The sequence below is a fragment of the Exserohilum turcica genome, assembly GCF_000359705.1.
Source record: "Exserohilum turcica Et28A unplaced genomic scaffold SETTUscaffold_5, whole genome shotgun sequence".
NCBI classification, from domain to species: Eukaryota; Fungi; Ascomycota; class Dothideomycetes; order Pleosporales; family Pleosporaceae; genus Exserohilum; species Exserohilum turcicum.
The window spans coordinates 2,117,059-2,135,891 of NW_007360266.1; the positions used below are offsets into that span (position 1 = coordinate 2,117,059).

The 18,833-nt window shown below is 52.7% G+C and overlaps 7 protein-coding genes across 7 annotated transcripts; 3 read left to right on the top strand and 4 right to left on the bottom strand.

Annotated features, from left to right (window-relative positions):
- Window positions 1–662: 662 nt before the first annotated feature.
- SETTUDRAFT_164896 (uncharacterized protein) lies at window positions 663–2,333 on the bottom strand. The gene has a single exon (XM_008031069.1). It carries the CDS (start codon window positions 2,217–2,219, stop codon window positions 804–806), a length of 1,416 nt encoding a protein of 471 aa, XP_008029260.1. The 5' UTR covers window positions 2,220–2,333; the 3' UTR covers window positions 663–803.
- A 728-nt stretch (window positions 2,334–3,061) lies between these two features.
- SETTUDRAFT_120473 (glycoside hydrolase family 16 protein) lies at window positions 3,062–4,977 on the top strand. Its single transcript, XM_008031070.1, has 2 exons — window positions 3,062–4,126; window positions 4,190–4,977. The coding sequence occupies exons 1-2, from the start codon at window positions 3,083–3,085 to the stop codon at window positions 4,475–4,477; spliced, it is 1,332 nt and encodes a 443-aa protein (XP_008029261.1). The 5' UTR covers window positions 3,062–3,082; the 3' UTR covers window positions 4,478–4,977.
- Window positions 4,978–5,812: 835 nt separating this feature from the next.
- On the bottom strand, window positions 5,813–9,234 carry SETTUDRAFT_164898 (uncharacterized protein). The gene is made up of 5 exons (XM_008031071.1): window positions 8,985–9,234; window positions 8,653–8,931; window positions 7,384–7,424; window positions 7,165–7,328; window positions 5,813–7,115 (listed from the first exon to the last, which is right to left on the bottom strand). Exons 1-5 carry the CDS (start codon window positions 9,023–9,025, stop codon window positions 5,949–5,951), a joined length of 1,692 nt encoding a protein of 563 aa, XP_008029262.1. The 5' UTR covers window positions 9,026–9,234; the 3' UTR covers window positions 5,813–5,948.
- Window positions 9,235–9,433: 199 nt separating this feature from the next.
- Window positions 9,434–11,779, top strand: SETTUDRAFT_120481 (uncharacterized protein). The gene is made up of 6 exons (XM_008031072.1): window positions 9,434–9,468; window positions 9,527–9,542; window positions 9,618–9,627; window positions 9,685–9,795; window positions 9,846–11,199; window positions 11,248–11,779. Exons 1-6 carry the CDS (start codon window positions 9,445–9,447, stop codon window positions 11,509–11,511), a joined length of 1,779 nt encoding a protein of 592 aa, XP_008029263.1. The 5' UTR covers window positions 9,434–9,444; the 3' UTR covers window positions 11,512–11,779.
- Window positions 11,780–11,915: 136 nt separating this feature from the next.
- Window positions 11,916–13,068, top strand: SETTUDRAFT_164900 (uncharacterized protein). The gene is made up of 2 exons (XM_008031073.1): window positions 11,916–12,679; window positions 12,785–13,068. Exons 1-2 carry the CDS (start codon window positions 11,935–11,937, stop codon window positions 13,027–13,029), a joined length of 990 nt encoding a protein of 329 aa, XP_008029264.1. The 5' UTR covers window positions 11,916–11,934; the 3' UTR covers window positions 13,030–13,068.
- A 1,730-nt stretch (window positions 13,069–14,798) lies between these two features.
- Window positions 14,799–16,168, bottom strand: SETTUDRAFT_164901 (uncharacterized protein). Its single transcript, XM_008031074.1, has 2 exons — window positions 15,390–16,168; window positions 14,799–15,313 (listed from the first exon to the last, which is right to left on the bottom strand). Exons 1-2 carry the CDS (start codon window positions 16,062–16,064, stop codon window positions 15,035–15,037), a joined length of 954 nt encoding a protein of 317 aa, XP_008029265.1. The 5' UTR covers window positions 16,065–16,168; the 3' UTR covers window positions 14,799–15,034.
- A 464-nt stretch (window positions 16,169–16,632) lies between these two features.
- On the bottom strand, window positions 16,633–18,710 carry SETTUDRAFT_164902 (uncharacterized protein). The gene is made up of 4 exons (XM_008031075.1): window positions 18,642–18,710; window positions 18,344–18,463; window positions 18,142–18,290; window positions 16,633–18,089 (listed from the first exon to the last, which is right to left on the bottom strand). Exons 2-4 carry the CDS (start codon window positions 18,381–18,383, stop codon window positions 16,776–16,778), a joined length of 1,503 nt encoding a protein of 500 aa, XP_008029266.1. The 5' UTR covers window positions 18,384–18,463; window positions 18,642–18,710; the 3' UTR covers window positions 16,633–16,775.
- Window positions 18,711–18,833: the final 123 nt, after the last annotated feature.

Genomic DNA, 18,833 nt, shown 5'->3' on the forward strand with positions numbered 1-18,833 from the left:
AGCATAACATACAGTAGCATAGCATAGCATAGCATGCACTTGGCGTTTTCCCAATATCTGTTTATCCTATTTTTTTTTCTTCTTTTATCTCCCTTGCATTCTCGTCTCCAGATCGGAAGTTGGCTACATGTAAGTAAGTAAGTACGTAGCCATCGAGGGACATGGGGGACAGATGACGAGTTACGCCGAGTCCCCTGTTTTTTTCTTCGGTGCTATTCTATATACATACTTCGTCATGGACATGACTAAGGGCAACTATGTTTTTTTTTTAAAAAAAAATGGGGGGAGGAGGGAAATGTTGAGGCCGATGATCATTTCTCTTCATTGCCCACCGGCCTTATAAGCGGCTGCGCGGGGGGTTTTTTTTTTGTCTTGTTGGTCATGTACGTATGTGCTGATGTGTTACGCGTACATTTCTTTTTTGTTGAGTTTTTTTTTGGAGGGGCTCCGCGGGTGGGAGATCAAGTGGAAATGATGCGACGTAGATGCGGTGAGTGAGTAAGTTACTTGTAACGCACGTTTGTGAATGTAGGTAGGGATGGATGGACATGATTTGGGTGGAGCAAGGAAGGTGGGACGAGCGGCATGCTAGGATGGGTGGTGTGGCATTTTTTCTTGCATGTCGAGGAAACCACTAGTTTGGGTACTTTGTTTATTTTCTTTTTTTCGGCATGTCTTTGCGACACTTGGATAACTGTACATGTAATGTAACGGCCGGGATCCGGCTTCCTGTCTTGTCATTGTATCGCAATGGTACTACCGACATGCGACCGTGTAAGGATGGACAATGGCAGTACCCGTGTCTATGCCTTGCTCGCTCGAAACTTCCTCAATACTTCCCGCTCTTCTTCGTTCTGTGCAATGCTCTCGTCGTCCCCAACGGGTACGCGCTGGTGTTTCCACTGCTTGCCGCCAGCACCGTACTCGGCACTCACCTGCGCGTCACCTACAATGACCCACTTGTAAATAGTCAAACCCTCGAGCCCCACAGGCCCCCGCGAGTGGATCTTGTTGGTGCTGATGCCAACTTCAGTGCCAAATCCATATCTTTGCCCGTCAGCCATGCGGGTCGACGTGTTCCAGTACACGCTCGAGGAATCCACGGCTGCGAGGAAAGTCTTGGCAGTGGGCTCCGAGGTGGTCAGGATAGCATCGGTATGGTGAGATCCGTGCGTGTTGATGTGCGAAATGGCTTCTTCAACATTTGCGACGGTCTTGATGGCGAGGATGTAGTCCAAGAACTCGGTATCGTAGTCTTCCGGGCCGCATTCTTGCAGCAGCGCTGCAGAGTGCGGATCCAGCTTCCCTTTCAGTGCGAGCAGAGAGGTGCTGTCGCATCGCAGCGAGACACCTTTTTGGAGAAGCGCCTCTGCAACAGTGGGCAGACTGGAGGTGAGGGCCGATTCCTCGACGAGAAGTTGTTCCAGTGCGTTGCAACCAGCCGGGTAGCTTGTTTTTGCGTCGAGAATGATCTTGGTAGCCTTGTCCGCAGGGTAGTCGGCACATAGGTAGGTTGCACATATGCCGTCTGCGTGCCCGAGGACTGGAATGGTGGTTGTGTCTTTGACGTAGCGGACGAGTTTGTTGCCGCCACGGGGAATGCACAGGTCGATATAGGTATCCTGCTTGAGGAGGTCGGCAATGACATCGTGAGTCTGGACTAGCTGGAGACAGTCGGATGGTACTGCGGTTGAGGCCAGGGCTCGGGAGATGATGGACGCGATTGCTGCGAAGCTGTTGCTCGATTCACGGCCGCCCTTGAGAATGGCAGCGTTCCCGGACTTGATGGCAAGGGCAGAGATGTTGGCAATGACTTCGGGCCGGGCCTCAAATATGATGAGCAGCACGCCAATGGGACACGTGATGCGCGACAGGACCAGGTTGTCGTCGAGCAGCGTCTTTGCCGTCGTCTTGTTGATGGGATCTTCCAAGTCCCGCACGTCCAATATTCCCTGCAGCATATCCTCGTACTTGCCCGGCTTCCCCAGATCCAGCCTCTTTACCAGACTGGCACTTAGCGTGCCTCCTGCGGCGGCCTTGTTGGCGGACTCGAGGTCCTGGACATTGGCGGCCAGCACTTGATCCTTGGCCTCTGCTAGCGCATGGTGAATGGCCGTGAGGGCTTGGTTGCGCTCGTCGGTGGACAAGACGGCCAGCTTCCGGGATCCGAGGCGGGCAGCCTGGGCGACCTCGAGCGGTGTGGCGTTGGTGAGCGACATTTTTCTTTTCCTTCGGAGGTGCTGGGTCAGGTGGTGGTGAGACCTGGAGAAATCGATAAAGTCGAGAGGACGCGTGACTCAGAACGGCAGGCCGAACGAGGGGCAGCAGTACTCGGGATGGGTATGCAGGGTCTATCTCGGCCAATGGGTCGTAGGATGGTGGCGGCAGATGAGATGTGCCGCTGCGATAGTGCCCAAAAAAAGACACAAGGTTCGTCGTGGTGGTGGGTTGGGCTGGATGCAGTGTACTGTAGATGGACGCAAGGCGCCACACCCACATGCGGGCAGGGATGTGCTCCTCACGCTACGCCACCATCCCGGCCGGCCAGTCCAGACTATATTGCTCGCCAGTCCAGAAGCCTCGCATGCAAGCAGGAAGTAAGCCTTTCGGGGCTTCGTCATAGCCCGGGGCCCGTCTGCTGCGCACTCAGATTGCGCGTTGCCAGCAGCCAGTGGCCGTCGAGTGCCGTATTGGGGCTTGGTGTGGCTGGGGCGCCTACCAACCACCTCGGCCTCGTCCTGCCAACCTCGCCCAATTTCACCCACTCTCGTATCGCTCCCTCCCCGCCCTGTCGCACTACCCTGGCCTCTCCGACAGCTCATACGTAGGTCCTTGCTCCGAGATGGCTGGGAATCTACAAAAGCTGCAGAGCCGCCAGCTGCAGGCCTGTCATCATTACTCATTGTTACCCAACTGCCTCTCAAGTGCTGAGAAGGTATCCTGCCACCCTCGACCCTGGTCACGATACTCACGTGTTCGCGTACCAGTACTCGTTGATTACCCCAGCATCATTCCAACTTGACGGCGAGCGACTGCATCCGCCTTCCCACGACGCTCGCTACCGCCCTGCGCCCTCACCGAGATGCGCTCCACCGTTAGGGCCCTGGCTGCTCTAGCCTCGGCAGCCCTCTACGTGCCCTCGGTAGCCCAAACATGGTCCAACTGCAACCCAATCTTACGAACCAACTGTCCTCCGGATTCCGCGCTAGGAAAGACCGTCAACATCGACTTCTCTTCCGAATCCTCGAGTTTCACCCCCCAAGGCAACCCAACATACGGCTCCGATGGCGTCTCGTTTACCATAGCAAAGTCTGGCGATTCCCCCCAGCTTACTTCGCTGTGGTACATCATGTTCGGCAGGGTCGACATTGAAGTCCGCGCTGCACCGGGCGCGGGCATTGTTAGTAGCTTTGTCTTGCAATCCGACACTCTGGACGAGATCGACTGGGAATGGCTCGGCGCAGATCCAGACGAAGTGCAAACCAACTACTTTGGAAAAGGCCAGACTACCGACTACAACCGCGGTGCTTTCCATTCAGACCCGGGCAGCCAGACGCAGTTCAAGAAGTACACAATCGAATGGACACCCGAGCAAATTGTGTGGCAGATTGATGGCGTAACCGTTCGCACTCTGGAGCCCGCCAACGCCAACAACCAGTACCCTCAAACACCCATGCAGGTCAAGTTCGGCGCATGGAGTGGTGGCGACCCATCCAACTCTGCAGGTACTATCTCCTGGGCTCGCGGTCCTACCGACTACTCCAAGGGTCCCTTCACTATGAAGGTCAAGTCCCTCCGGGTCCAGGACTACTCCACTGGCAAGCAGTACGTCTATGGCGATCAATCCGGCACTTGGAAGTCGATCCGATCTGTTGGAGGCACCATCTTTGCAGGCGGCAATGCTCCAATCGCAGATGCGCCTGCAATCACCGCCACCGCGAATGGAGCGCCTCTGCCTTTCACTCCTCATCAGACGTCCAACTACCAACGTCCGAGCGTCTACCCGTGGATCCCTGATCCATCGGCAACTCCTACCGCGCAACCTACTTTTGCCAATTACCCCGGGCTTCCGAGTGGGTGGACCGTTTCTGACTCCGGAAAGGTTATTCCACCCAGCTCAGCCACTGTCAGTAAGCCTTTGATAAGCCCCTGTCTGTTGTCTCGGGCCTATGCTAACGTTATTTTGCAGATGTCCCCTCTCGCTTCGTCTACCTCATCGCCGCAAGCTTCGCTTACGGCCTCTTCTGGCGATGGGCCTAAGACTGAGTTTAGCTCGGATGACCATAGCTTCAGCACAATTCACACAACCCGTGCCCCGCTCACAACATCACCCACACGCACCAGGGTACAGGGCAATGCTGCAACCTCCATCCCCATTGCCCCTGCTGCAGCATCACTATCTTGGAAACTCATAGTCTCGAGCATACTGCCCTGGACCATTCTCGCCCTTCACATCCCCGGCTGCCTCGGCTTCTAGGCGGGTTGGGCTGCCCTATGGGCTCAAGTGGACTTCGGACCAGCGTTCTCCGTCCTAGGCGCTGGTATCGTCGCGATGTTGTTATGGCACATGAAACTTTTAACGAGTGGATACTTTGGCTTCAAGATTACCATCAAGTTATGGGCTGCCCCTTGGCCCGACGCCAGCTGGAAATGGAACTATAAATACAAGGGTCGTAAAGAGACGGAAGTTGTGTATAGACGCTTGTGGGGCTGGCTTCGGCTGCTTTACCGGGCTTGATTTTCCGTCTTTGTTTTTGCTTTTGCTTTTACCGGTTGCATAGCGTTTGAGCATTGGGCGTTTATTCTTTTACTGCATCATTCATTCCACATACACACACACACACATACTCACTGGAGACGTCGAATGGTGTGGATTCAGAGTCGGCTTCTCACGTTTTCTTGTTTGCTTTTCCTTGGCTGCATATCAGATTATGGATTAATGAGGACGATGTCATGTCGTAATGTAATGAATTCATCACGGTTTATCATCAAACTAAATCTTTGCATGGCACCTCATATTCCTTGGCTCTCGACGTGAAAATCAATCATGTCTAGCCTCTCTATCATTTGTCGCTACCGCCAAGATGCTACGGAAAGTCAGATCTACATAAGTATGTAGGTCAACAGCACCAGAACAGCATACATATGACTGCAATGGAATAAGAAAGGGAAACGCGGGGAACAAAAGAGTGCTTTTTATCTTTTCTTTCCAAGGGAATGATCACATTACTACATAGTATACAAATGTGAAGAAACAAAGACTATGTTCTCACTAGCATTCATTCAAAATCAAACACTGCTTATTCGAAATACAACCTATGTACTACGCACGTCGTCTCTAATACACATGAAAGCCATCTACCCATCCATCCATCCATCCATCCACCCGTTCTTATTTACTTCTTTTTTTTTCTAGTTAAACATACACAGCCACACATAGCTACACACATATATACTCGAAATGTCATGTATGTCTTTTAATTACTTTGTTCGTTTTCGCCCTCTTGCTACAGCAGCAGCAGCAGTAGCAAAGCAACTCCATCCCACTCACTCCATTTGCATTTCCACACACACACACACACACACACACATACACACACCCGTATACCATGAGCGAAAAAAAGAGAGAAACAAAAAAGATTGACAATTGATTTTTTTGGGGTTCCAAACAAAGATCAAAGGGAAAAGAAGCAAGAAGGCAAGCAAGTACTTAGTAGGAGAAGTAGTAGTAGTAGTAAGGTTGTAGTAGTAGTAGGAAAAAAACATTTTCAAAATGAAACCAATACAAAAAAAAAAAAAAACTCCAATCCCCTCCTCGTTCTGTGCACATTTCACCCCACCCCAACACCAACACCACACACACACATCCCACCCTTCACTTTGGAAAATTGAACTAGATATTTTTTTGTTTTTGGGGCCCTCTTTCCCTCTATCGACTCTTAGCAAGTCTAGCCACCACGACCCCCATATGGCTGGTGCCTGAAGCCGCCTCCGCCACGGTGACCTCCACCGCGGTAATTGGCGCCTCGGACACCAGCGTTCTTGGGGCCTGTAGGCGCGTTGATGGGGGCTTGACCGCCAGGAGGCTGGCTGGAGCCCTGGCGAGAACGGTTGTTTCTAAAGCCGCCGCGGCCACCGCCGCTGGGGCCAGAGGGGACGTTTGGTGGAGGTGCGTCGTCGTACATGCCATCCCAACTTGCTGGACCGCCGCCCTGCGCCGCGCCATAGCCAGCGGGACCGGAAAGTTGCTGCTGGCGGCGGGTTTGTTGCTGCTCGTACTTTTGCTGCTCAAAGGCAAGCTGGTCTTGGGCCGTGTATGCGGGCCGGGGACCGGCGTTTTGGCCGCCTTGAGGGCTCATCATTCCTGGGCCACCGGGGCCGCCTGGTCCGCCGCCGCCGCCTTGCATCTGTGCCATTTGCATCTGCTGCATTTGTTGCATTTGCATCGGGTTCATGCCGCCTGGGCCGCCCATCATCTGGGGGTTTGGTGAACCGTTGCCGCGGTTCATGCCCTGGTTCATCATCTGTTGTTGCATCTGCTGCATCTGCATTGGGTTCATACCGCCCATGCCACCCATGGGGTTGCCACCCATGCCGCCATTGGCCTGTTGTTGAGCGAGCGTTTGCTGCATAGACTGGAAGTACTGCTGCATTCGCTGCCAATATTGAGCCATCATAGCCGGAGACATGGCGCTGTTGCCGCCTTGGTTTTGCATGTTTCCTCCGCCATTTTCATAGCCTCCGCCCTGATTACCATTTCCGCCGTCGTTGAATTTGTTGAACTTGCCGCGGCCAAACTTTTTGTTGTCGCCGCCTTCGTCGTCACGCATGTTGCCACGAGGCTGAGCGCGCTTGACCTCGATTTGCTTACCGAGAATCTGAAGTGGACCGCGAAGCGTGGCATCTACCGCTGCATCGCCATCAAAGGTGACGAAACCGAAGCCACGCGGGCGGCCGGTTTCCTTGTCCATCATGAGTGTGGCATCGACTACACGGCCGAACTGTTTGAAGAAGTTTGTAAAGTCTTCCTCGGTTGCTTCTTGGCTGACACCGCCGACAAAAATTTTGCTCGTTCGTTCTTGCTCCTCGCGAGGAATCGCCCGCTTGGGGTCAATCTGATCATTGTCAGTTAATAGTTCCTATGTGAATAGAGAGTGAACACACAATCTTGCCGTCCAGGTAATGCTCCTTGACCATGACAATGTTGACGCACTTGGGATCCTTGAAAGTAAGAAAACCAAAACCTCGAGATCGACCAGTCGCAGAGTCACGCATAACTGTGCACTCGCTGACTTCTCCGAATTGTGAGAAGTAGCCCTTTAGTGAGTCTGCATATTTGTTAGTAACGATTATGGACCGAGGGATACAAAGGAATATTCGTACCTTCAGTTGTCTCCCAGTTCAAACCGCCGATAAACATCTTGCTACAATCAATGTCAGCACGTCGGTGTGGGTTAGGGATGAAAACAAAAGTGCAAAGGCGGCAGAGAGGCGCATCATAAGTTGCCGAAAGTTGATATCCAAGGGTAATTCCAGATAGTGAACGGTAAAGTTGATGCCCCAAAATGTGCTCATGTGACCGATAAACAGTCCAACATTATCACCACCGTCCTGAGGCATCTATACGGCGAGGTCGTTTGTCCAATGAGAAGAGGCGCGCCATGTCGAATACGAGGTAGGGTTCGTCCAATGTTGTCGGAATAGCCGGGCCATTATGTACCCTTGGCGGCTCCGAAGGTGTGAACAGGCCAAATGAGAGTGAGAGCCGTTCATGCTGGTGACTTGGACACGAGTGGTGCCGACGGATTCTGGTGCTCAACATTCGCGCACCTTTTGTTGTCCCAATGTTGGTTGTGATGATGGCCAGATACCGCATTTAAGTGAAGCCGACTCCCATGCCGCATCCTAATCCTAACATGTCGAACCCTGCGGCGAAGACTAACCATGCCGACTAGCGACGCACCCCACGTACTCAAGATCGATATTTCGAGGTTCAAAAGTAGCCCTGCAAAGGCACAGTTTGATTCGGATGAAGCGTCTGTGTTTTGCTATGGATTCGAGTGCAGATGTCTGAACAGACTTTCATACTACTCGGTAGCTATCCTCTGCTTGCGTTTGTTGGTACGCGCTATCAAGTACCTAGGTATATATCGACATGAGGCGCTGCCAAGATTGGGCAAGCCACGATAGTCCTTGCGAAAGGCGCGTTGATAGTTGTTCTGAGTATCGCAGAGCCGTTGACCCGTGTCTTCCAGCTTCTTCCAACAAACAATCTTAGCGGCCTAATCCGCCATTTTCTGAACGCCTTGCCAAACGGGCGACGTGGACTGCATATCTTTGCGTAATGTCAAGCTCCTGAGCCTTCATACCAGACCGGTCATTCACGACCCAAAGGCGCTCCGGAGTAGTACAAGCGCAAGAGAACGTCTGGCGCATGCTCCATGATCATGCACCCAGACCAATCAAGCAACCGACGTACCCTTCTGTCGCTGTCTGATCAACCCATATTACGTCTCATACGGCCGGTCATGGTTGCGATCCTGGAAACGGTATGTCTTCGGCTGGTGCACGTAGTTGTGCCGCGTGTATACATATTTACCTTGTGATGCGCCTCTGGATTTTAAGATGATCTCTCAAGCATGCACGACTTACCCGTCTTCTTTTACATTAATGGGCCCATAGTTGTCATCTTCGGCAGGTGCGTTGTCGTAAGACTGTTCACCTCCTGCATTGAAGCCGGGCTGCTCCATGTGTGTGTCCTCGCCTCCTGCGCCTTGAGCCTGCCAGGAATTTTCTCCATCCTGGCCGTGGTTTTGGGTCGTGTCCTGGGCTGGCGCGCTCGCAGGCTCGGTGGCTGCGTGCTCTGGTTCGGCCTTGGGCGCCGGTGCGGATTTCGCTGGGGCTTGTTGTGACGTGGGCTCCTCGTCGTAACTGGCTGGGGGTTAGCACTACGCGACTGGGCGTGGCTGGAGCCGACTACTCACAGATCATCGAAGATGTCATCCTCGTAGTTTTCGTCTGCCATTGTAGGAGGCTGGAAAGGAAGGTATGTGGCTGTGAAGCAGGGCTAGCGAATTAGTTGGATGGCCGTGACCCCTAACAAGTGAGCACTGGTCGCGACACCTGGATCAGAAGCTCTTGCTGGGACGAGAAAAATTAAGGTAAAAAAGCAGGCTATTAGAAGCGCTAAGAAGCAAGGGCCGAGGCGGTGGGCGGGGAGACGCGATGTCAGACGGGGAAGCTGGGCGAAGGGTGAAGGGAGAGGTGAGAGAAGAACCTGAGATGGAGCGTTAGGAGAGGAGAAGCAACGGGCAGTCGCGCTAGTGACGGTGGAGCTTGGCGTGGCAGGCGCGATGGATGGGTGGAGGTCGGGCGACGTTGGAGCTCGGAGCCTCGCAGCGGGGCTTCGTCGAGACACTCTCTCGAGCAGAGACGCATTCCACCATGGCTTCCAAGAAGCAGCAGCAGGTTTGTCTTCGCCCGCCGTGCGCGCGCAAAGGGCGTGTGTTTGCTGACCAGCCGCCAGGAAATGGTGCAGGTCGGTTCGTGTCTATCCAAACCACCAAGCTTGTATCACGGTATCGGGGGTAGCTAACATATCGCTTCCCTGCACACAGACCGCTCCTCGTACGTTGCTATGCCCGAGTCGCATCCACCCGCTGGACACTGACACTGGACGCGCAGCTCTGCCTCTCCCTTCTGGCGGACGGCCTCCAACAGCGCCACCTCGCCCCCGGGCAAGAAGGTCATTGGCGCATCCTACTCGCACGCCGATATCCTCAACTTCAGTTCGCTGTACGTGTTGCTGGACGCCTCTCCCCTATCTGAAAACCTGACCGCCATAGGAGCGTCTCTGCGTCGACGGCGCGACCTCGCACCCCGCCCTCGGCCACGCACAGTCGCGAGTCGAGCATCGCGCCAGGCCGGTCCAGCAAGACAACATCGCCCCGCCCTGCGCGCCCAACATACGGCCACTTCCTCAATGACACACATCAAGACTGGAATTATGGCGACGACCACGACGACACCGACAACATGTTCGAAGACGACGAGGACGAGTTTGGGCTCCCGAGCATTGCAAACATGCGAAGAAAGGGCCGTCGGAAACAGCCTCCGAAGTCCAAGGATTCGGTCAGCACGGTGAACAGGGACAGTCTGGGCTCGACCGCATGGCGCGCCATAGACAGTGGCGACATAGCCGAAGAGCGCGGCATACCCAACTACCCAACTGCCAACAAGACAGAAGGCAAGATACTACGACCTCAATACCAGGAAATCCTACGAGACCCCGCAAACTCGCTGCACCTCATATCTCACCCCACCATAGATGCGAATGCTTCGGCAAAGCAGATCGAGGAGCACTCGGCTCGAACCACCCGAATCAACAAGTTCAAACGGATACTCCAGGCCAGCACCATATCTCTTTCCGATTTGCGTGATTCAGCATGGTCAGGTGTACCGTCTGAGGTGCGAGCCATGGCATGGCAGTTGCTATTAGGCTATCTACCCACCAGCAGCGAAAGAAGGGTCGCAACACTGGAGCGCAAACGGAAGGAGTACCTCGAGGGTGTAAGACAGGCTTTTGATCGAGGAACCTCTGGTAGCACTGGCGCAGTCGCGTCTGGCATCGCTGGCGGTGCGGCATATCCTGCAGCCAATCGAGGGCGGGGGCGTGGGCTGGATGAAGCGATATGGCATCAGATCAGCATCGATGTGCCTCGGACAAACCCGCACCTGGAGCTCTACAGCTATGAAGCAACACAACGGTCGCTCGAGCGCATTCTCTACGTTTGGGCCATACGGCACCCTGCCTCAGGCTACGTGCAAGGCATCAATGACTTGGTAACCCCATTCTGGCAGGTCTTCCTTGGCGCCTACATTTCAGATCCTGACATAGAATTCGGCATGGATCCGGGACAGCTGCCCAAGCAAGTGCTGGACGCTGTGGAAGCTGACTCATTCTGGTGCTTGACCAAGTTGCTTGATGGTATACAGGACAATTATATTGCCCACCAGCCGGGCATCCAGAGGCAGGTATCAAGCCTAAGGGATCTCACTACACGCATCGACGATGGACTGGCGAAACATCTTCAGAACGAGGGTGTCGAGTTCATACAGTTCAGTTTCCGGTGGATGAATTGCCTTTTGATGCGTGAGATATCCGTAAAGAACACAATACGAATGTGGGATACCTATCTGGTACGTAACATTGCTCTCAGCCTAGAGCGCACAACTGACTTAACCCAGGCCGAGGAAGATGGTTTTTCGTCGTTTCATCTCTATGTCTGCGCTGCCTTCCTCGTAAAATGGTCGGATCAGCTTCGCAAGATGGACTTTCAGGAGATCATGATGTTTTTGCAATCACTACCCACTCGGCAGTGGACCGAGAAAGACATTGAGTTGTTGTTGAGCGAAGCTTTCATATGGCAAAGCTTGTTCAAGGGTAGCGGCGCCCACTTGAAGAACACTGGCTCCAAAGAGATTGGTGTGGGGATGGGTCCCGACTTCTGAGAGAGCGCTGATGTTGTACGTTGACTAGACGCACGCCAACCATGTCAAAGGCGCGGGGCTGTAGCAATCCATGTGTGGGTGTCGCAAATGTTGTTCCCATGACTGCCACAAGCAACGCTAACTCGCGATGCTTGGCGTCCGTTTTTCCGATTTCGACGCCATCGCCGAGCAGCATGTATCATTATCGCACTGCACCAGTACTTATCGGTTCAGATACCGAGGTCAACAACGATGGTTAGGAGCTACCCCGCCCTCTGCCCCACTACGCGTCGTACGACTACGCCTACACGTAGTATTAGACGCCGTAGAGTGTTCTATCTACCCAGTCCAACCACCTGAAAGCCGATTCCAGTCTTCTGAGAGTCAAATACTACCGCTTGCGCAAAAGACCGTACTAGTAAATAGGCGTCTCCTGAACTCACCATGGCACCGCCACCCCGCCCTCCCTTTTCGGAGCTTCCGCTTGATAAGAACGGTCCACCAGGAAATGCGTGGGGTCTGTACGGTCCCGACGACGAGCTTGGTGCCCTCAACATGATCACACCTTCTGTCGTCAAAGCCGCTGCCCAGGAAATCCAAACCGGCGACCGCGTGTCTCTGGACTGGTATCTAAATCTGCCATCCCACCCGTCTTTCACACGACCGTCGTTTTCGTGGAAGATGAAACCCTTTTTGTATCCAGATGGAACAAAGCGAGCTATCAACGACGACCATGTGGATTTCAACACGCAGGGGAGTAGCCAGTGGGACGGCTTCCGACATTACGGATATCAGAAGGCCAAGAAATTCTACGGCGGACGCTCGCAGGAAGAACTTGAAACTTCAGATGTCATTGGTCTCGACCGTATAGTCAACTCGGGTGGTATCACGACTCGAGGCGTCATCCTCGACTATCCGCGCTATCTTGAGAAGAAGGGCGAGAAAGAAGTGTATTCCATGGAAGGCAACAGCATCTCCGCGGACGTGCTGAAGGATATGATGAAAGAAGCGGGCGTCCAGCCAAGAGACGGTGATTTGCTCTTACTCAGAACAGGATTTACCCGGGATTACTACAAGCTGAGTGCAGAAGAGCAGAAGGCACTCAGAGATAGAACACCAGACTATCTTGGCGTTCGATCCGACAGAAAGAGCTTGCAGTGGCTTTGGGAAAGCGGATTTGCAGCTGTTGGTAAGCATGTTCTTTTCTCAGCCTCTCAGCCTCTCAGTCACTTTCATATTTCTTTCTCATGCCCAAACCCTTCTGAAGTTAAACGTTTCTTAACCAAAACTACAGCATCCGACGCTGTTTCTTTTGAAATGGCACCGATAGCAGGTCCACACACTGCTCCCGGTGGCGTATGGGCCAACGAGCCCTGGGAACAGGAGATGCAAGGCGGCGGGTTGTTGCACCAATGGATGATTGGTGGTTGGGGCGTCATGATTGGCGAGATGTTCGATTTGGAGGCTCTGTGTGAGAAGAGCGCCGAGTTGAACCGAAGCACATGCTTTGTCAGCAGTGTGCCATTGAAGGTACGTTAAAAATCTCTCTTCCCTTGTTGTTGTTATGGTGGATATGAGTGGGTGCGTGGGGATGGGGGGATATCAAACGATATGAGATTCAAGCAGCAGCACTAGATCCAAAGCTAACCACAATAATATACAGGTACCAGGCGGTGTAGCAAGTCCACCAAATGCCGTAGCCATCTTTTAAGCATATTTTCCATATTTTCAGAATATAGACTTCACATGTGCACGTGAGTTTCTTGAACCCAAACAGAGAAATAAAAACCATGCAGGACTTGTCGAAATGAATTGTACATGCACGAGTTTCCTGGTGTGCACCACGTGATTGCAGCTTTAGCTGCATATTAAAAGCAGTCACGTGTTTTGCCTTAGTTATGTTTTTTCTACAAGGGCTCAAAATGCAATACTTTGTTAGTAGAATCGATTCTTATTAGCTCTAAGAAGCTCTGCTGTCATTCGTCTATTAGGTGCTAAGATATTAAGAATCTCCGTCTTAGGTTAGTTTCGCCAAGCTCTCGTCACATGACAAACGCCAAAACAGCCAGAACGCCGGAGCAGCCAGAACGCCAGTATAGCCAGCGAAGCCAGAGAAGCCAGAGAAGCCAGAGAAGCTAGAATGCCGGAACGTCAGTACAACTAGAGCAGCCAGAACGGCCGGAACGGCCCGAAAAACAGCTAAAGCTGCACCCCTTTCCAGCTCCCTTACGGGCTGTAGGAATGTTTATATCTGTTGTTTTCTCGTCCGTGTGCTTTGCATGCGGTAACCTAATAGCAATTTGTCTAGTCTTTGTATCTTGTAAGTAGTGTATTACGATCTAATAACGAAGAGCCACGGCACTTAACCAAGGAACTCAAATCGCCGCACTAAGGGAGGCGGCGGTAATCAATGACCCCCTATTAGTAAGACCTTAATGTAGCTGCCTACATAATCGCTAGAAGACATAAAGATGGCGCTGAATCGTGTTCTTTTGAAGTGCAACTACCTTGACAAAACGAAGGTTAACAAGAGTTCTACCCTACCCACCATCTTTAAAATGCAATTCAAGTCTATTCTGTTTACTACAGCCTTTCTTGCTGCACCTAATTGGGCAGAAAGCGTTCCTTCCTGGGCCTGTGGCAGCGGCTGGCTAAGTAACGGGGTACTTGTAAAGGGTGGTTCACCTGTGAGCTTCCACCAACAATGCGAAACATGGCAGAATATCGACTGTGTAAGCGTTACCTAGCTCTCTCCACTTTGAATATTACTTACTAAATGTGTTTTTTTTCTTCTCATGTAGATTGCTCCCAATTCTGCGAGTAGTAAGAAATCGCATGTTCAATGTGGTGGAGCTTTTCCGTACCGCGTAAGGTATTATGGAGATGTCTACAATATGGATAGTAATCCTCATCTTGATTATTGGTCTGTTGTTTGGAATAACGCAGGGCCTAAAAATGATGGCCCACAATGTGGTCTTGCATGTGTTGGGAGCCAATAGAATTTTTAGTCTATTGTTAGACTCAGCCTTATACTTGTAAAAGGGTGGAAGTTATCAGCTATCTAAACTAATCCCGCATGGGTCAGTGTATATATCTGCTGTATGGATACTTAGATCCAGTCAGGTGCCGCCACCTCCTAACAATAATAGCTAAGGAAACTAGGATAAACATTCCTACAGCCCGTAACGGAGCTGAGAAGGGGAGGGGTACAGCTTTAGCTATTATTCTGGCCGTTCCGGCTGCTCCGGCTTCTGTGGCTAACTAGTACGTACCTCTCTATAGAAGTATATAGATCTAAATAAAGGGCAAGAAAGTACACAGATCTTTGCATCTATGTGCTATCGCTCTACCAGTCTAGTGGAGGGGCTAACACCTGGCGTGCTTACCTGATAGCTTAAATTATGTATGTACACACATGACAACGACATCAAGTAACAGCTTCAAGTAAGATAAATGAAGAAGTGGTACTGTCTTCAATGGAAACTCCTCACAGTGGTACCCAGCAACTCCACGTCCCCTTTCCCCCACCCAATCATCCAAACGTTCAAGCAAACCGCTCAACCTGCTGTTCACTCCAGTCCCAAAACGCCTTTGCCGACTCCTCGCCCTTGGGCGCCCAATAATCTTTTCGGAGCTGCGTGACGCGGCCCCAGGGGATAACCCATTCGTTGGGCTTGAGGGCCGCAGCCTGTGGCGCGAGTCCTGCGAATAGCTCCGTGTACGCGCCGTACACGGGGTCGTGCAGCAGGAACTTGAGGAAGAGGGATTGCCAGGCGGGGATGTGGCGCACGAGCTCTGAGCGCAGGTTTCCGGGGTTAAGCGACTATTTTTGGGGGGTTAGTTATGTGTGAGAACAAGGTAGAGGGAAGGGGAAATGAATGAATGAATGAAAGACATACCACACTAACCAACCCCTCACTCTCATACCTCCTCCGATACTCCATGGCATGCAGGATATTCCCCGCCTTACTAACCGCATACTTGACCGGCTGCATGGCATCTTTTTTGTAATCCAGATTCTGAACATCGACGCCTCCGGTCGGGGCGACAACGTGCGCAGCTGAACTCGACACCCACACGACGCGTACACTCCCCTTGGCTTCTTTCTTAGCCGTCTCGAGCAGCAGCGGCGTGAGCAGCTTGGTAAAGAGGAAGGGAGCCACGCAATTGGTGCCGAGCTGGAGTTCGTAGCCTTGTTTTGTCGTTGTGCCTTTTGGCGGCACCATGACGCCTGCGTTGTTGAATAGGACGTCGAGGCGCGATTCCTTGGCTAGGAAGGACTCGGCGGATGGCTTGATGCCTTCGAGGTCGTTGAGGTCGAGGTGCAGGTAGTGCAGTGTTCCCTTGGAGTCCTGGTGTTGGCCTTGGATCCAGGTTATGGCGGCCTGCGCTTTTTCAGACGACCGTGCTGCCACGTACACGGTGCCGTTGTGCGAGTAGAGGAGCCGCGCGAGCTCTTTGCCTACGCCTGCTGAGGCGCCTGTCACAATGTAGTCTTTTCCTTTGAGATCTGGTAGCGATTCCTCGGTGAACGAGGGCGCGGGCGGAAACATCTGGCTGAGTTGGTTCCCCATGTTGGCAGGAGGAAGCTGAGTAGCGCTGCGTTGGTGTTGGCTGTTTTGGAGTTGTCAAGTTCGCGATCGTAGAATTGTCATACGCTGCTTCGTTTAGATCTTCGTCGGTTGTGCCCAAGCTATATCAACTTGATCAACACCTGCTTCATGACACTATATATCTCATGATATCAGCGGCTCGGTTGTTCCCCCTAGAGAAGGCCCGGATCATCAAATGCGGCCGGAGACCCCTCCGAGTGGCAAACCAGTGCCTTCCATCACAATCGAGCGCTGTTAAAACAAACTTAAATCCGCAACCTTGAATCGTGGCTACAACTTAGAGCCGTTGTCGTGGCGCTATGAGAAGCCCGGATGAAAAACGGACCTGGCCCAGCCGCCTGCTCGATTAGCCGACCAAGAGCATGTAGGCTGCATCGTTGACTCGGCATCTTGTGGGAGAGTGCTGATTGAAACTGCTGTTTACGGAGATAAGCAGCATTACCGGAACCTGAAAAAGAGGCTTCTGTCTACACGCATAGCGGACGAAAACTGATGTAGAATGCGACCAGGCAATGACAGTATACTTGTGCTTGATTACACTACCTATTATCTGCATAAATGACATCACATGGGTCCCCTCAACAAGCCACCACAACATCTGAACAAAACACCTCATAATCGTGTTCTTGTTTAAATTTCTTCTAATCAGATTACTGAACGTAGGTCCCGAATTTATTTCTTCTTGATATTCTTTCCCATGGCAAGCAGCGTCTCCTGATCCCGGATACCAGCCAACTGTCCTTGTTGCGCACGCTTGACGGTAAGCGCAGCAATCAATGCAGCACCAACACCAGAACCGTCCTCAGCAGGCAGCACTTCGATGGGGTCGCCCTTGCCCTTGCCATACTTGGCAGGCCAGTCCATAATCTCCTTGAGCGCTTGAGCCTGTCGGATCTTGAAGTGAGGGTACTTGGTGAAGACGGAGCCGTCAGCACCGACATGTACTTCATCCCACTTCTTGTGCTTGCAGATAGCAGAGACACCGCAGGCAGTCAGACGAGCAGCGCGCGTACCAATGAGCTCAGCAAGGCGGCGAATGAGCTCGAGTTCGGGCTTGGTGCATGTGATACCAAGCTTCTCCTGGAACAAATCGGCCGTATCTTGCAAGTTTTCGAAGCGGTCCTCTTCAATCTGAGACAGAAATCCAGCGTCAAGCGAGTATGGCTTGTCAAGCTTGCTGGCGTTCTGGCCTTCGAACATGGAGCATTCGGAGCCCTTGTGGAGATCCTGGAGAACCAGACGGAAAATCTCACCAAGGTACAGACCTGCAACCATCTTCTCGAACGACTGCTGGCCGGGCCGAGGCGACTCCTTGTCAACAATGACATCGTATTTTGTCCGTGGCAGGACCTGGTGTTCATTGTCGAATGCACCCCATTCGCAATTGATGGCCATTGGCAGACTTGGGTCTAGTTTCATGTGCTGGAGCTTGGGAATGGCACCGCATTCCTCCATGTACGCAGCGTTGCAGCCTGTACCGAAGATGCAACCAATCTTGATGCTAGTGTTGGTGTATGCCGACGCAATCATAGTACCGGTCGTGTCGTTGACCAGCGCCGCGAGCTTGATAGGCACACCACGCTCCTCTAGGGCCTTCTTGAAACCTGGCACAACGTCTACGCCTTCCATGCCGTGTACATCGAAGCCCTTGGTCCATCGCTGCAGGACACCGTGATCAATGGCGTCTTGTGAGACGGGGTACGAAAAGGTGAATCCGAGAGGCAGATGATCGAGCTCCTCGCCGTCATGGTGGTATTCAATGAATTGCTGCAGGCAGTCGGCGACGTAGCCCCACAGCTCCTCGGAAGTTCCAGTCTTCAGCTCTTCAGGCATACGGTACTTGGACTGTATAATCTCAAACTCGCCCTTCTCTTCAGTCAGGGTGACTTCGCAAACACGCAGGTTGGTGCCACCCATGTCGAGCGCAAGATAGCTGCCCGTCTCATTGCCATCGGGGAAGGCCATGCACCAGGTCGGGATCATGGGCTTATCTGGGTCAGTAGTCTTCTGCCAGTGTCGCGAATAAGTTGTGACTCACAATGCTTCCGCCCTCGACCGACAGCCCCTTGACCAGCTCTCCAACAAAGTGATCAGAGATCTTCTTCAGCTTGTCCGTGGACACGACAAACAGCTCTTCCAGCTTGTCAATCTGGTCCTTCAGGTCCCGGGGCATGTCCGCCATGGAGCCTATCGCAGTTGTTATCATCCCTGGTCATCGCGGCAGTGGGCTGCGAACATACCCTTCCGCGACGGCGGTCTCTTTGCACCTAGTAGCACCATGATTCCGGTTGTGGAAGTATATCAGGTAGGGATGGTATGGTCGTGAGAGACGTCGTGGGCTGAAGCTGGCGGGTGGGGACCTTGAAGTGCTTGTCAGAGCCGCTATCAGTATGACGATGATGTGCGTGTGGAGAATGCTAAACAGAAAGGAACCGCTCAATCGTCATCTCCCGCGGGCAATCCCACTTTTGTAGACGATATTTGCTTTCTCCACCCGCCCAGGTAGCTTTCGGAAGCGGTATGGCGAGCTAGGCTTACCAAGACTGAGTGGTCATGCACACCCCACGATCAAGTCCGCCAATGGGTCGGGCAACTGTTCAATACGCGTGATAGGCGCCAATTGGTTGACGCGATCTGAGCAGAAGAAAAGGTCGAGGGGGGGTTGCGGGGGGGCAAAGCTGAGGAGGCTATGGGCTGAAGAGCCATAGTGAGATGGGTGTTAGCCCCGCC

Coding starts and splice junctions, on each gene's coding strand:
- SETTUDRAFT_164902 (XM_008031075.1), bottom strand. CDS start 18,383: ATGGTGCTACTAGGTGCAAAGAGACCGCCGTCGCGGAAGG. Junction 18,291..18,343: donor GAGACCGCCGTCGCGGAAGG/GTATGTTCGCAG, acceptor CAACTGCGATAG/GCTCCATGGCGGACATGCCC. Junction 18,090..18,141: donor CGGTCGAGGGCGGAAGCATT/GTGAGTCACAAC, acceptor GACCCAGATAAG/CCCATGATCCCGACCTGGTG.
- SETTUDRAFT_164898 (XM_008031071.1), bottom strand. CDS start 9,025: ATGGCAGACGAAAACTACGAGGATGACATCTTCGATGATCT. Junction 8,932..8,984: donor GATGACATCTTCGATGATCT/GTGAGTAGTCGG, acceptor ACCCCCAGCCAG/TTACGACGAGGAGCCCACGT. Junction 7,425..8,652: donor ATTAATGTAAAAGAAGACGG/GTAAGTCGTGCA, acceptor CATTGATTGTAG/CAAGATGTTTATCGGCGGTT.
- SETTUDRAFT_164896 (XM_008031069.1), bottom strand. CDS start 2,219: ATGTCGCTCACCAACGCCACACCGCTCGAGGTCGCCCAGGCTGCCCGC.
- SETTUDRAFT_120481 (XM_008031072.1), top strand. CDS start 9,445: ATGGCTTCCAAGAAGCAGCAGCAG. Junction 9,796..9,845: donor ATCCTCAACTTCAGTTCGCT/GTACGTGTTGCT, acceptor TGACCGCCATAG/GAGCGTCTCTGCGTCGACGG. Junction 11,200..11,247: donor GAATGTGGGATACCTATCTG/GTACGTAACATT, acceptor GACTTAACCCAG/GCCGAGGAAGATGGTTTTTC.
- SETTUDRAFT_164900 (XM_008031073.1), top strand. CDS start 11,935: ATGGCACCGCCACCCCGCCCTCCCTTTTCGGAGCTTCCGCTTGATAAG. Junction 12,680..12,784: donor AAGCGGATTTGCAGCTGTTG/GTAAGCATGTTC, acceptor CCAAAACTACAG/CATCCGACGCTGTTTCTTTT.
- SETTUDRAFT_120473 (XM_008031070.1), top strand. CDS start 3,083: ATGCGCTCCACCGTTAGGGCCCTGGCTGCTCTAGCCTCGGCAGCCCTC. Junction 4,127..4,189: donor TTCCACCCAGCTCAGCCACT/GTCAGTAAGCCT, acceptor GTTATTTTGCAG/ATGTCCCCTCTCGCTTCGTC.
- SETTUDRAFT_164901 (XM_008031074.1), bottom strand. CDS start 16,064: ATGGGGAACCAACTCAGCCAGATGTTTCCGCCCGCGCCCTCGTTCACC. Junction 15,314..15,389: donor GTGAGGGGTTGGTTAGTGTG/GTATGTCTTTCA, acceptor CCCCAAAAATAG/TCGCTTAACCCCGGAAACCT.